This window comes from Lissotriton vulgaris, chromosome 10 (genome assembly GCF_964263255.1).
Source record: "Lissotriton vulgaris chromosome 10, aLisVul1.2, whole genome shotgun sequence".
Taxonomy (NCBI): Eukaryota; Metazoa; Chordata; class Amphibia; order Caudata; family Salamandridae; genus Lissotriton; species Lissotriton vulgaris.
The window spans coordinates 542,945,883-542,962,926 of NC_141698.1; the positions used below are offsets into that span (position 1 = coordinate 542,945,883).

The window sequence follows — 17,044 nt, forward strand, 5'->3', positions numbered from 1 at the left end:
CCAGGTTCCTCCCAGAACAAGCCGGAAAAAAGAACTGACCTAACTGTCACCTGTGGGGCATGATGGGAACAGAGTTCTCCTGGAGGCCTTAAAGGAAAAGTGTGCAGATTCTCTGGGGCCTTAAAGGCAGGGTGCCAGTCTGATTTTCTGTACACAGACATTTTTTCATATGCAGCCCTTTTAGGCTAATAACTGTTTACTACAGGTTCTTTGATGAAAATAAAAGGTTGTTCATGGCTATAAAATGCATTTTAGGCTCATGCCTGTTTATTGCATTTATATACAGCATATTTTCATGCTTCAGAACGTGTAAGGTTTTGGTTTGATTAGCCTATGTGTTAAGGTTAGGCTGCATATTATGTTATTATACATGTATATGTGTATAATTACTTTGTACTTTTGGTTATATTTACACATATATATGTATATTGTTTGTGTTCCGGGTCCCCGCTCATGGGCGGAGATAATTCAGTGCTTATGACTATTAATGAGTATCCCCTGGAAGAGAAAGAATAATTCTCCACTTACATAAGCCTCAAGCCCATTAAATTAGTTCATTTTTGTTTTGGCTGAAATGCTAATTGTACCAGTCGTACAAAAATCACACTATCTTTCTGATGAAGAAAGCTATAATACACAGACATTTTGCATTGTCCCAGTTCATGCCCAAGATATTGTTTTCACTAAAAAATGTAGCAGACATGATCCTACTTTATGTTAAGATGCACTTTAAATTCAAGGTTTACACACCTGCTTTGATATTTACTTTCTGCATGGGAAAAAACAGGATGGCATGCATTATTCATATCCATTATTAAATTAACACGGCTTTACTTCACATAAATTAAAATGGATTGAAGGTTTTTCTTTGTGTTAATCTAAGAGTGGGCATTGAGAGTGGCATCAGTTCTGATCGCATTCTCAATTGTGATATCAAATATACCAATGGTGTCAATTTGATATTCTTTAGAATGAAGCCAAACTGTACCAAACCATAAAGATACTTTCTGATGCAATGATGTCTTTATACCATTTGTATTACATTTGTTAATAAGCATAGTGTATATAACCATTCACCTCCTGGAACAGAAAAAACATCAATAAAGAGAGGGAGATGGATTGGGAAAGTAATAATGACTACTCAACACCTCATTCACTTGCAACATGTTCCCAGTACTCCTTAATACATTAATACATTCACCATTCTGAAAAAGATATCATGGCTTATATGTCTTATTGAGGATAAAACAAACGAATGAAAAAACTTAAATCAGTCAATGCTTATTTTTCTGCCATTTGACACCTCACCTGGATTTCATCCCAGGTTTAACTTCCACAGTTTTATCTGAACTGGCCACCACCCTGACAAAAACTTCCCCGGCTTCAGGATGATTCTGTCTTCGCAAGAATTTGTTTACTCTCTCCTCTAGATGATTTCCTAATCGAGTGGTCTGTAGTCCTGGAGAGAAAAGAAACCCAGTGACAAGCTTAGAAAGGTACAATAAAAAAGTAAAAGCATCAAGATACAGTGATAATGATCTAAAGTTTTGACTGGCTAATTCAATAGATTTTTTGAGTACCCAATAGTGCTAACTATGAAAAAGCTAGGTACAAGACTAATGATTAAATTTTTTGTTTAACTAGTTCTCACAGTTTCAAGGAGAATGTACTGTATAACATTAGGACTGCACAGGATACATACACTGGTTCTGCAGAAAGGGGATAAAATACTTGGGTGAGGCATCAATCATGTACTTTACTCAAGAGAAAGCTAAGGATGATTGTATTAACTCTCACAGGATAAAGGTGTTAAATCCAAAGTCCTCTTGAACACACAGAAGGCTTTGAGGGTCAAAAAATCCGGGCCACTGAAAAACAGCCTGCACATTTTGTGAATAATTGGACTCTGCCATCAGACAAAGTAGATTTCACCAACCAACAAGCCTTCAAACAGCTAAAACATGAAGGTAAATATTTTGCAGTCCAGGGACCAAGGCAGTGGATGCACTGAACTCAACTTCACAATAGAACCCAAACACATGAGCTTCAGAAAAGGAAAAACAAAGCTTTTCCAGATCACCTAAACTTGTGATTAAAAAATGTTGGATTAGCGCTCCCTCTTCACTGAATGGACTAGATAATAGCCAGTGGTTTACACACATCTAAATAATACATAGTAAATCACACTGCAGTTATAGCCCTAAATTGTGATACTGTACAGAAAATATCACAACTGGATAAACACTATATTTTACAATTTCAGCGGCATGTACAGTTTAAAGTACTGGTATATTGGAAAAGAAATAAGTCAAGTTTTAACTAGTTAACTGGAAGGCAGTTTTTGCACAATGTGACTGTCTTATAAATTACTGAAATTGGATGTTAATCCTCATCAGCAAGTTGAATACCCAGACCACCGATTTGATTAAAAAAAAAAAACTTTTCAAAAAGCTAAAGTCAACAGTTGTGTTTTGATTTTATGTATAGGTCAGAGCCATGAACACTGTGTTGGTGCTCCAAGATCAGACGCAAGCATCAATTCTTTACAGAAGTTAAGCACTGCAGGAAAATGGTAAGAAGATCACAAACGTACAGAGATAACCTTTTTGAAGGTAACACTTTTATATGAAAGCCATATGAAAGAATTTCCTCTATAGAAAAGGCAGACATTAAGACTCAAAACCTAGTGCTGCCAACAGCCTGACAATCTAGACGTAAGGCTAAATAAGAAAAACGTAATCAAGGAATGTAAGCCCCACAACAACGCTGGCATGAGGCAGGGAAATTCTGGAACTGCAAATACCATGAATACAAATGTAGGCTACATTTACAAACGTAGTCAGGGTCCTGGAGACTTCATTAATTAATTTAAGTTCAACTAATTACGCCAAAGAAGGTGTATTCCTCCCACTGGCCAAGTCTTGGATGACTTAAGTTGACTGGTTTGAAGTTCAATGTCTAAAGCACAAGGGCACCCTAAATGTGCTGAGGATTAGTCATACTAATCTGGATTAGTAAGAGTGCACGTAAAACCCTGATAGAATTTCTTTATATCTCTTGTAAAATAATGTGCCACTCCGGACCCCTGTCGTAAAGACACCATACAATGTCATCTGCAATCTTGAGAAAGTCCTATCTTCCTGGAGAACAGCCATTATTGTCGAAATACACAAAAAAGTTCCTCGAAATGATTCTCAAATTATCGGCCAATTTCCTTGCTCCTTGTATTAAAATGTATGGCAAATTCCTCCTTAACCGAATCCAGGACTGGCCTGAAGACAAAGATCTTATCCCACTTCCAAGTTGGCTTCAGGGAGGGCCAAGGCACCACTCGCCAAGCAATAAGATTATATTTCATACATTCCAAATATTGATCCTAAAGAAAGAAAATCAGCCCTTGTACATGGTTTTTATAGACTTAAAGACAGCTTTTGATTCAGGTGACAATTCTGTGTTGGTTTGATCAGAAGTTTTAAGGATTACCAGACAAGCTTCTTACCACGCTATTAGAAAAACACAGCGGAGATATGACCCAAGAGGGGCATTCATGTCTGATTTTGAATACAAAACTAGAGTTAGGCAAGAATGTGTACTTACACCCATCTTGTTCAACCTATGTTTAAGTAATGTGGACAAAGGTATATTGGCCCTGAACTTGGATGCACCAGTGATGGTTGGAGAAAAAACTACTTCTACTAGTATTTGCGGATTAGCTGCATTATTCGGACAAACTGAAGAGACAAAGCATTGCTATGATAAGGTTTGGAAAATGATTGTACCTCTTCAAACCGCACTTTCAACCAACAAAACTTATGTTGGTTAACAAGTAAAAATTGGAACCCAACATTTCGAAATCAAAGAGCAACCCTAGACTGTTTATTTGATTGTCTATGAAAAGTGAGCTATTTGCTAATCTCCTACCTACCACATCAGTTGCTGCCCGTTGCTGGACCCCCCAGGGACTCGCTTGAGGCTGCTTGGCGCCGGACGCTGCTGGGAGCCGCCATTGTCCTGCCGCCACTAGGTCATACACTCCCCAGCAGTCTTTGCAGCGGTGAAGCCGTGGTCACACTTGCGAGCGCCAGGAGGCGCATAAGAGGGGGCTTGAGCTCCCGCAGCGCGGGCGCACGCGTGGGCGTGCCTGGGCTGCGCCCAGGCAAAGGGCGGGCCTGTCTGTTCCCGTCCGCGACTATTCGAAACTGGACTGGGCCACTTCCCTAAGATTCAATATACATATCTCTTGGGGTAAGCATATTGTGGTTTGGTTTGAAGTGGATCAAAAGTGTAAAAGCCAAGTTTTGTGTGCTAAATTTTAGCCACCGTCTTATTATTATCTCCACTATTGTGGGTATAGTTATTCTTTTCCTTTTTATTCATTTTTTATATAACAAACTTTAATCCAACCATGAGTAGGCGGAAGGGTACTGCAGGCACCCTTGATGCCTTTATATTAAGAGCAGAATCCCTTCTAACCCACGAAATTGAACTAGCAGAGAGAAGATTGTCGCTCGACCCATCAAGGTTGATAACATATAGACAATTTAGCTCGCCAGCACCAACTAATACACACACAACACAACCAAAGTTGAGTGGTTGAACCTTAATTTCCCCTACTGATCAAAATAGTCCTGCAGAAGAACATACACCAAGTACTTTAGGATCCCCTAATTTCGATGAAACCAGAACACCTAGAATATCAACAAGGCTACAAGTCCCAAAACAGGTGGAAATGCCAAAAGGAAAATCTAAGCAGGTGCAGAGGGAAAAAAGGAATGGTGAGAAAAAATGAAAGCAAGGAGGAATAACTAGTACATCTAAAGTGAACCCAGTCGAGCACGAACGCGAGGCGACTTTACGTGAGACTGTTGGTACGCAATCTGAGATCGATTACCCTCTTTGTTTAGTTTCCCCTAACGAGGGTGTTGGGGCAATAGATCCAAATGTAGCGGATATTCTTCAAATGGCACTAAGTTATATGCAGACCAATATTAATAATTGTATGGGCCCTAAATTGAGGGCATTGAATGGTAAAATAGACCAGTTAAATCTGGCTATAGATCAATTAGGCAATTTAATCAGGGATGGTAAAAGATCCCTTGAGGAAGGGGCAAAACTTCTAGCCGAATCTAAAAATGCATTTATAGGTAGCAGGAATATCATGCATGTGGAACAAATAGTAGACCAAGTTAGAAGTGAGACGGCAAACAGTGGTGAAATTATGGGGCGTAGAGCAGAGTTAAGAGAGGTGGGGGATGAGCTCAGAAATACTGAATCCCAAATTGAAGCAAGTACAGACCACTTAAATAGGGGCAGTACTAGGGTGACAATGTATAGCCCAAGAGGGACTGATCTAATTCCTAATGCTGATGTTTTGAAATTACCTCCCGCAGCATGTCCACATGTTTTGATATTAGCTGCCGTCCCATCCCTGCAAAGGGAACAAAAAGAATCCTGGCACAATCTTAGAAACAAAACTGTGGATTGGCTGTCCAAATTTAAAAAATGTAACCCCAAAAAATGAATGATATTTTAATGGTCCGCAGGGTAGGGTGGGTGGGTGATTCTGTAAAGGACATACAAGGAGATTGCATTGTCATAAACTTCAGGCGTCCTTACATGGTTCGCAATTTGTTGAGAGCACATGAAGAGACATTAACACAGAACACTAGTATCCATGCTCTGCCATTAGGTTATTTTTATAGGCCAATTAAGAAGACTGGTTTTGACCATGACAATTTCATAACCCCACATACTGCAAACCAATATTGAGAATTAACTTCCTTGGAGGCTGTAGATTGACTACACTCTACAGATACTCCAAAGGAAAAAATACCCGCAATATTTGAAGAGAATGAGTCAAGAGAGCAACCCAACGCCCGAGTTATTGAGACCCAAGGGGACTTAAAAGAACAAAAAGGGCGGAATTTTGGTGGGAATATATCTGGAAACCAGTCAGTCATACTAAGGCGGTCAGATGAAGTTTTAAGGGGTTTTCCAATATAATTTTTAATCCGCCAGTTGAACATCTGAGAGCCACAAGAGTCAGTAATCCATTAGAGCTAAGTTTTATTTCATGGAATATAGCGGGACTTACTAGGAATATCAATGATCTAGATTGGAATGAATTTATTGAAAAGAGTGATATTTGTCTCCTACAAGAGACTTGGGCCCTAGTTGCTCCACACAGAGTAGGGTATAAAACATTTTATGTGGATGCAATTCCATCAGTAAGAGGGAGGCCCTCAGGGGGCCTTGTAATATAGGTGAAAGTATCCCTCGCCATTGGAATTACCCAATTGTGTACAAATTCACAGGATATACTTGGGAGTAAAAATGACAACCAAGGATAGAAGGGTGCTTCACCTATTTAATGTTTATAATAGACCTGGCCCAGCCTCGAAAGAGTCACCGATAATAGAGCAATTGGACTCTATTTTACATTTTTTAGATGTAAAAACAGGCAGTGACTTAAAGTGCAATTATGACCCTATTGCAGGGCTAGGTACTAACTTTGAAGAGAAAGATAGTGCTAATAAAATTCCCATACTGAATAACACTTGCTCAGTACTGTGTACTGTGGTAGCGGTTCAGATTATGAGGTTGGCGGCTGAATATGGTTTGGGAGCATGTAATGGCCGCCTACCATCAGACATACCAATGGCCCACACATTTTGTAGGGGTAATTCTCTGAGTAAAATCGATTACATATTGGTATCATTTGATATTTGGTCGTACACAATAGATTTAAAAGTTATTCCGAGGATAGAGAGTGACCATCATCCGCTCCTTTTGTTGATTCATGGTAGACTTCTTCCATCCACAATGGAGAATAATGAGCTATCAGACAAGAGCCCTGATGATACCATAGTCAGCAATAACCGTCGCTCCTTAAAGTGGGCACATATACTAGAGCATGGCGACGTATTGGCAAACATTTACAAAACATTTGCCAAAACTTTTGATATACATTTAAACTCACCCTTGGGGGGAGATGCACTCCTAGAATTACATAAGCAATTTTTGACAGAGTTGGTTCCATTAGTAACAAAAATGTCAAAAAAGACTAGTAGAGATGTAAAACCCCTTAGTAGTCAAGGAAATTCTTGGTACGACAAGGAATGTTGCCATGCCAAATCGGAATTATTACAGGCTATAAAAAATGGTAGTATCTTTAATATAAAACATGCTAGGCTTAAGTATAGAAATACTCTGGAAAAGGCAAAATCTTCATAAGATGATGAAAATTGGTCCGAACTGCTTATGGCGGCAAAGAACAAGGACCAAATGGGCTTTTGGAGGCTTGTGGCTAAAGGAAATAAAGCAGGGAAGGAAACAAAAGACATTTATCTCGATGCAGCAACATGGGTTGATCACTTTACAAGGCTGTATGAAGCAACAGAGTGTGGAAGGGCCCTTTCTAATGCAGAGCTTTTAATCAGTCCAAATGAAGGGAAGTTAGTTTTTGATTTGCATGAAACTATATTGGCTATTAACTTAGTAAAATCAGGGAAAGCGCCAGGACCCGACAAGATCCCAGGAGATCTATTTAAGCACGAAGTTAGTGTCTGGGGTCCCTATAATAATTACTTATTTAATGCCATAGTAGCGGGCGCTGAAATCCCAGAAACATGGAAAGGGGCGGAAATTTTTAAAAAGTTTAAAAAGGGCAATCGTTACGATCCAGGAAACTATTGCCCAATTAGTTTAATCGACATCTTACAGAAAATTTTTGCATTTTAAACTGTATAAATATATGGATTGAGCAAAACAATATTTTCTAAAAATTTCAGGCAGGGTTCAGACTTAAAACAAGCACCATAGATCAGGTCTTTAGATTTAGTTGCTTATGCTGGAAATATGTAAACTTAAGGAAGGGACATTTATATGTAGCCTTTCTAAGATCTTAAGGCTGCGTTTGATTTAATTCCTAGGGGTTTATTATGGGAGTCACTAAGATGCCAAGGGTTGCCAGCTAACAACCTTGAACAGATAATGAGGCTGCATGAAGATAAGTATGTCAAGGATAGATGGGGTCCTAGGGGTGAATAAACAGGACCTATCCCCATAAAGAGGGGGGTTCACCAAGGGTGTGTATTGGCACCCACGTTATTCTCATTATTCGTCAACGATATTCCAAACTTCTAGAATGGCTGTAAAAACGATTCACCAAGATTAAGGGGAGAATTAGTACCAGCACTTCTTTTCGCTGATGACACAATATTAATATCGCAAACACCTATGGGGTTACAATGTTTAATAAATTCATTACAAACATATTGCAGCAATAAAGGCTTACAGATTAATATCAGTAAGACTAAATACATGGCTATAAACCCTCACAAAACATTTTGGGACAATTTGGTCTTGAATAGCCAAAAGTTAGATTACGTACAAAGTTTTAATTATTTGGGTCTTTCTTTGGATACTAAACTATTGTGGAAGACCCAATTAGAAAAAAGTAAGATCACCTGGACGCAAAATACATTGCCAATCATGATAAAACACAGGAATAGTTTTACTAAGGCTGTTTCCCCAGCATTAGAGGTGTTCAAATATAAAGCCCAATCTGCTGCATTATATGGGGCAGAAATATGGGGACCCTGTTGTAAAAAGAACTTCGAGCTGGGGGAAAATAAATTTTAGAGAGCCCTGTTAAGGCTACCCGTACGTACACCATTAATACCAATTGTTCTCGATTTGAATATAAAACGGACCGATCACTATGCAATTTTAAGACCGTTGGTCAACCCTGGAGTTGTTAGATTATAAGGCTGGTCTAGAAGAGATAATAGAATTGGACCAGAACAAAAGTATTACATGGCCCAAACATGTTTGCCTGTGGTTGAAAAGGATTGGGTTATCACAGTTTAGGGATGAGCCGTGTACATTGACCCAAGCTTCGAAGAAGGTATTAAAAACTACACCTTTAGGTCATAAATCCAAAATAGTGTGCCACATGATTCAGTAGGCGGAACCCTTACACGTAGGTTCCTCTTATTTAAAGATGGGGCATACTTTGAGCAGTTTTTGGGTGAGATATATACCCCACTTGCCAAGACACTATATATGAAATTCAGTTATGGTATTTTGTGTCATAATTTTTTAATATTAACACAACTGTAGCAAGTTGGTCCAATAATCACATTGAAAAGATAGACGCCTGTTGTACTTTATGCTCAGGTAAAGCTAAAGAAGATGAGTTGCACATTCTCTTTTTCTGTCCTGCCTATGCCAAAGCTAGGAAAAGATGGATCAAACCTATCTGTTTAAACCTAGGTACGAGATCATGCAAAGAGGCGGAAAGGATTTAAAAAAAACGATACTGCACAAGTCATTGCCTTTGGCATTAGTAGATTTCTTCTAGCAACAAGTTTTTTATGAGCTAAAGCAGGCCTAACACTCTAGTGAGCTGTCCGTATTATATGAAATTAATTTAAACAATATAGTGCTTTAATGGAATTATATGATAATGATATAAACATTACAGCGTTTTAATGAATTGATAATTATGTTTGTACCATGTATTAATAAATATATAGATATTAATTGTTTTTGTACTGAAATATAGTAATTTTCATGATTGGTTGAGGAACCCAAGCCCAAATACTATGTGTATTTCATTTTTACTTATTGTTGCCTTTTTAACATATTTTTCAAATATTTATGTTTTAACCCGTTAACCGGTGCGGGCGTTTCCGTGCGCGGGCGGGGCTGCGTCGGCCATTGGCCGACGGCAGCACTGGAAAGGTAGTGCTGTCGTCGGCCAATGGCCGACGGCAGCAAAGAAAGTGTTAACATTAAGAAGTTAGGGTCATACATTACCCATTCCATGTTTCTCTTGTATAAATTGCTCGCAGAAACTTCTATTTGGACTTTTGCAAGTATATCAAACATTGCATGTTTTTATGTATCTTTTATGGTTCTAATGTACCAAAATAAAGATTTTTGAATGTGAATTTGAGCCTATTTTGAGCTGGTATACAGGAGCAGTTGTATGCACTTACAATAAATGCAGGACAGACTGATGGAGCCTGCCCTCCAAGCGTATAAAATTGAAGCACTGAATACAGGTTCATAAGGACCTGAGTTCTGGAAGGTCCTAGGCATGCAAAAAAAAATTGATAACTTATTCCTTGTGCCTACATATCGCTGAAGCTTTGATCGCCTTAAAATCTGTCCTGCATTGGGTCAGACTGCAGACCAACCAAAAGCTTGAACTGCATCTAAAAGCACTCCAAGATGTATGGGCCAGTAAAGATCCCCCAGAATTGCACCAGCTAAATCCATATTTCCCAAATGCTAATTAAAACAGGATTTGTCGCATACTGGGAAAATTCTGAGTTAATGAATAGAATAAGCCCTGTAACAATAAAAAGATAGAGCAGGTCCTGGTCAAGTGTAACATAAAAGGAGGCATCAATTTAACAGTTCCTAAGAAAATCAAGGCCTGAAACTCCTATGAAATGTATATAGCCTGCATATTCCCGTAGGCAAAAAGAAGATTGCACGATAACTTAAGACTGGTAGTATTCTTGGTCTGGGCTTATGCAAAAAATATGGACCAATGCCAAGACTTGCTTAGGACTTTGTAACTATGTGACAGGAGGTGAGGAAATTGTGCTGTACTTGATGCTTCTATGTGCCAAATCTTCACAGGCAAGCAAGAAGCTTCTTCGTCCACTTTTTAAGACGCATAAAATCATGGCTGTAGGGAGCAATGACTATGCTATCGGACAGACTCAGAAGCTTGCTTTATAGAACAGCCTATAATTTAGCTGGTTTACTCACAGCATTACAAACCCCTGCGACTAAAAACCCTGAATCGGAATCTGATGCTGTATTGAAAAATCCATAAATACAATTATACTTTACTTTATAACAATCTGCTCAATCAGCCTGTAAGACCGACATAACATTAAAATTTTAAAAATGAATTTGTTTGGAAGTTGAAACCGTTTAGAAGAACATTCCCCAAGGGACTAATGAAGCTAGCCAAGCAGATATAACCCTGAACACACTAAAAAGTGGTTCCAGAGAAAGTTTAAATCATAAAATTTCAAAGCACATATTACCAATAATGGATGACATTCTCTGTAGAATTGCCAAGAGTGACACCTGGTTTACTACATCTATAAACTGCATTGGACACCACTGACTGTAGGACACTCATCTCCATATTACTTATCAGAATATGAATCAACGGTGAAGTACTGGACTATTTTGTATCTTTCCGCTCTACCAGAGCACAATTCATAAATTAGGCTCTTTCAGAACTTCCTGTAAAATGTGATATGCTTTCAGGGCTCAATCATTTGTCCCTAAATCTCAAGAGGCTACCTACATCACCAAACGTATAAAACAGCATTTTTCCAACTGTTCCAACAACAAAAAAAAGAACCCCATTCCTTCCCCAAACTGACTGTGCAGCAGTGTTTGCCTTGTGTTATTATCCACCTTGATGGGGGTAAATGCACCATTCTAAGTTCTCAAAAACTCCACTTTGGTACCCCTCAAAGCCATCCTCTATGTGTCAGCATGAATAACCAAAGGAACAAAACTAAACATTACTTAATTTTAGTAATTAATGTAATTCCTGGTCGAATAAAATATTTACCAGGCGTCCAACTAGTCTGGAAAAGTTTTTCCCTCAGGAGTAGCTCGTTAGTGCCGCCATGTGGCACCACATGGTTCTAGTTGCGACTCTACCCAGTGGACGCAAACTCGTCAGTGTATAACAGACTTCAACCCGTGCACTCCTGTACGATTCCGATACTTTTTCTGTGCCCTAATAAAGCATTTGGAAAGGAACCAAGAGAGCATCATCAATAGCAAAAATATCAGCACGAATACATTTGTATAACTTCAACCCTTCCTATATACTGCACTAACTCATTAGGGGAGGACGGAGGGCTGTAACGAATCTGAAGAAGATTATGTACTCCCTAGAAATATGGTTACCAAATTTAAATAAATTCTGATGAATACATGGGTCTTGCAGATTTCTCACCTTAAGAATGAGCCGCAATGTAATATGCTTCAGGAGATGAAATTAAGAAGTGGCAACTTGCGAAGGAAATCATGCAGCACAGCCATGACTTGGAATGCTGGGCAATAGTGTTTGGCAAAAGTATTGACCAGTAGTCTACCAGATTGCCTCTGATAAGAGCCGCGGAAGCAGTCATGGCCTTAGTGGAAATGAACACGAATGCCCTCCATTGGGTCTTTCCTTTCCAAGGCAGAGTAGACATTAATGTACAAGTTACTTACCTTCGGTAACGATGTATCTGGTAGAGACGATTCCAGTCGGAGATTCCTTCACGTAGAAATATCCCCAGGCGTGCGGAAACTTTTTGCCACAGCATCCCTGCGCGCCGGGGGCAGGGTGACACCTCGCGACTCCACCCAGGCATCGTCCACATACGAACGTAAAGTCAGCGATGTCACATAAGCCCCACCCCGGCGTGCCTACGTCAGTTTTATTCTGAGAATGGTTCCGTGCCGCAACCCCGAGCCACCAGGCAAAACTGTGGGAGTATGGGAACAGTGTGCAAAAGAGTAGAAACAAGGAATGGAGATAAGTGACACCATAAGGAGCAGTGCAACACTGCAGTATCCAAAGACAGGGGCAGAATAAAGAACAGAACAGAGTCTTGAGCAGCCATCCTGCCAGTGTATAAACAGCCTTCCCCCCTCCCCCGGAGACTGGGAACATATGTAAAGTCATGACACCTGTAGCAGGCCTACAACCCCCATCCGGAAACAGGGAAGGGGAGCCAGCCCCAGAACAGACAGGAACAACAACCCTCCAAGCCACCCCAGGACAGAGGGCAACCATCTCCCAAGAAAGAAGGGCAAGGCATGGCCCGATGACCCCAACACAGAGGACAACAGAGGGGTAGGGACACCTAGCAGCAAGAGGAAGGGAGGGGAAGGCCGAGATTGAAGGCAACCCCCCCCCCCAAACCTGGAGCAACCAGAGTAGCGGGGCACAGGAGCACTATAACCCCATCCTCCAGAGAACCAAAGAGAAGGAAGGAACAGCAACAAGACGGAGCAACCCGTCAAAGAGCGAAAGAATGCATTCACAGGAGACACAGCCTCCCACCGGGAAGCGGGTGCCGAGACCAACCCAAGGGTCCTCGCAGAACGGGGAGGAAGGGCGGGCTGTGAAGGAATCTGCTGCTAGCATCGTCTCTACCAGATACATCGTTACCGAAGGTAAGAAACTCATACATCTGATAGAGACTACTAGCCGCTGATACCCTAGCAATACTCACGGGGAACAAGGGTCTACGAAAGGACCCCACCAGCCATGACAGGACAGAGGGTCTCACAGGGATCAGACCTGCGGACCGGACTAGTAACCCGGTCCCTCCCATGCAAGAGGAGCCCCCACAAGCAAAACACCACCAACCCCAGAGGGATGGAGGAAGAAGAAAGAAGAGGCCCTCTCACTCAAGATAGAGGAACCAAGGGCAAGGCCAGAAAGGCTAAAGTACCCCACACCCCTCCAAGGCAGTGAAGCTTCCACCCAAGCCAGGGGGAGAGCGCAGAGGGCCCAAGGAAACGAGGCAAGTCCACCCCAGATGGAAGGCAACAGGCCAGCCAGAGCGGCGCCAACAGACGTAAGCCGCCAGAAGCAAGAAAAACAGCCCAGGGCCCCAGGAAGACTGGGCGGGCGATGCCTGACAAGGGAGAGCACAGAATCATCCCAGCCCGCAGGACAGGAGCAGGGAGGTGAGAAAATGGCCAGACACCACCGTGAGGGGCCACGCACACGACCTCAAGAAGCAAAGCAACATACACAAATGCCATGGAGAACAGGCACCCAAAGGCCACCAGAAATCCCCAGCAGAGCGCAAGCTATATAACAGCTACCACTACCCCACATAGGGTATGTTAATTCCCAAGACATGGGAACCCTCTTTGGAAAAACTTCCGCAGCAGAGGAAAAAACAAAAGAGTCACGGGGTAACACCTCCGCGAAAGGCTTGACAAACAGCCCAAAAGAAAAAACAGAAGGCCTAATCTCAGGGCCAAGTCTGTGTAACAACTACAGCAAAAAAAAAAAAAAAAAAAAAAAACCACAGTGAACAAAGGGCCGCCAGCAGCCAACAATGCTAAAGTCCCAGTAAGGAGGACTCAATGTCCAGAAAAAACACTCTACAGCAAGAGTGACCTTCCCAAGCAGGTCCAGAACCAGCTCAACTCAGCAGTCACTGAGGAGGGGTAGAAGGAGGAGGAGAATAAGGCGGAGGAGGAGGACGGAACCCTGCCAGGAACCTTGGGATGGCGGAGTCAGCCAGAGCATGGAACAACAGGCTACCATCAAACGGAAGATCAATGAGCCGCTCCTGAATATTTTCGGGGAACACGCCATCCCGAAGCTAAGCATGGCGACCGAGAGCGACTGAGGAAGCCATGGCCCGGCCCAGCACCTCCGAGATGTCCAGAGTGGAGAATAAACGCTGCTAGATCCCGGCCATCCAACGCATGATGCCGTAAGTTTACCTGAACAGTCTCTTGAGAAGCTGCGGATCCCAGAGACTCTGCCGAGTCCCACAAACAAGTGGAGGCCCTAGCCAGTACAAACAATGTGTTAAGGGCCCGCAGGGCAGTGCTGGTCGAGGCTAACATGTTGCGCCCCCAAAAATCCAGCCAGCGGGCCTCCCGGGACGGCGGAGTCAACAGTGGCGGCAGGGAGGGAAAAGCAGTCCGCAAAAGTGGACTGGCGGCAGAGGGGTGGAGGGAAAGACACGCCCAATCACGCGGCGCCGGAAGGTGCCGGTGCAGAAGGTGTTGAGGAACCGGATCCACTGAGGCTGGATGCCTCCAAGCCCCAGTCAGGGAAGAAAGGAGCGAACCCTCACAGGGGAAGATAGATCTCCCTCCCACCAGAGCCCTGGTGAAGAACCTCCAAGAGATGGTCCACCGGAAAGTGAGCAATCGGGTCACCCATGCGCAGAATGCCCACAGCCGTGGACACCGCATGAGCGAAGGCCGCACCTGCCTCCATAGGGCCCAGCGGTGGAGAAAGCAGCTCCTCCGTGGGCGACGGCTGCAAACTAAGGGGCCGTCCCTGAAGCCAAGTGAGACAGGCAAAGGCCAGACCTGGAAATCAGAAGGAACTGAAGAATCGGAGACCTGCCGCTCCTCCGACGAACACCTCTGGGTCAGAAATGGCAGGGAGCCGCCCTTCGACGCCGCTGGAGAAAAAGACACCACACGGCGGCCAGTCTCCAGGGAGGACGACACTAATATGCAGCCGGCCTCTGGAGAAGAGGGAGCGTCCGAAGACGAACCTGCGTCACGAACCCTGCGCGGAGCAGTAGAGTCTGCCGTCTGAGGCATGGCGCCAATAGGGATCCTCCAAGTCACACCGCGCTGGGGACCGGAGTGGAGCCAGAGTCGAAGTGGCCAAGGGGCGGCGCCGGAACAACACCGACTCTACCTCCGCCGAGGCAGCCGCCTGCGTGGAGGAACGAAAGGGACCGGGGGAGTGACACGAAGCCCTCCGCCAGCCTCGGCCCAGAATGTGGTGGAGGTGGCCGGCGACCCATGCGGCGGCGCCAGGGACGATTTAACCTCCGACGAGGCAGCTGCCTGCGGGGAGGGACGAGAGGTCCCCACCCCACCTCGACCCAGAGCGGGACAAGGAGAGGTCACTGACCCGTGTGGCGCCGCCCGGAGGAGCAAGCACCGGCGCCGTCAGCTCAGCCGTGGATGAGGCTTTCATCTGCCCAGAGGGCCGAGCGGGGCTCAGGGATATGACATGAGCCCCAGGGACCTCCTGCGACACCACAGGGACTACCGCAGGAGTTTGCGAAGAGGCAGAGGTGCCATGGTCTGAAGGAGGGACCCCCGAGGGGCCGCACACCAACAGTACCACATCCTCCAAACCTGGATCCGACCCAGTCGGGGGTCGGAGCCACCTGCGGCGCTAAGGAGGGCCCCGCACAAGGCAAGGGATCCAATGCCGCTCCAGGAGGGGAAGGAGGCGGAGACGCCAGCGAGGCCTGCAAAGCCGCAGCGTATGTCTCCATCTGGACTCTAGACGCCCCATCACCGGAAAACGGTGGATAGGAGGAAGACACACGGGCCGCATCACCCGCGGAGAGTCCACACCCCGGACAGGCCCACCACCAGCCCCCGGGGACAAACTGCAACACTTACCCACCGGGGGAAGACGCTCGTGCGACATCGGAGAAGGACGAGGACAACGACAACGGTCGTATCTGAAGCAGTCTGCTGAGGCGGACCGAGGAGAGGAAGCCGACCTGGAGAGGCGCTGTGAGAAGTTGGCCTGATATGCAGTGCTCACTATTCTAGTGATCACTATGTATCAGTCCAAACAACCCTTATGGTGATTGGTTGTAAGTCAACCTTATAGACCAGCTATCCTAGTAGCGTGGATACGAGCAGTCTTCGGGCTAAACTCTAGAGGGCGTGTTAAGCCAGCTGTTATACCATCACATATACCCCTTGAACACCAAGTGAAAGGACACCACACAAGTATGAAAATAAACAGTATTTATTTAAGTCACAACAGCCCTGTACTCTTTATGAGGACAGGGTACTAAGCACACAACAAAACTCTTATAAAAATACTTCAAGTTGCACAATTTACACAAATGTCCGAGGGGCACGAAAAACCATATACTATGGAAGTGGAATACGAAATTACTAGCAGGTAAGTACTGTACTAATAGGCTTTGGAATCGCTAGGACTACGTTACTGAACCTTCAGATTACTAGTAGGAGGCCTAGGGGACTCGGGTGCAGAGTGTGCACTCTCACGCAGGATGCGGGACAAAGTCTATGGGAGCTAGTAAAGACAAAGTTAGTGTTCTCGGGCGAACCCGATAAGGTAGGTCGAAAACGACAGTGACTCTGGACCCTTAGATAGTGAGGCTATGCTGGGGCACCGAAATGCCGAAGTTACCTAGCCCAGGGGCTGCAGCTGCATAGATCTTTACAGACGTCGGGAATCCTCGTTGACAGACCAGGAGCCTGAAGAAAGAAGTTGCTGGCAGGCGACCAGTGA

General features: G+C 43.9%; 1 protein-coding gene across 1 annotated transcript in view; it reads right to left on the reverse strand.

The window, feature by feature from the left end:
• The window catches only part of CREBBP (CREB binding lysine acetyltransferase), a 1,189,106-nt gene that overhangs the window by 334,997 nt on the left and 837,065 nt on the right, over positions 1-17,044 (reverse strand). Inside the window, exon 17 of the mRNA XM_086939791.1 lies at positions 1,309-1,459. Coding sequence (XP_086795917.1) covers positions 1,309-1,459 — 151 coding nt within the window. The remainder of the gene's footprint in view (positions 1-1,308; positions 1,460-17,044) is intronic.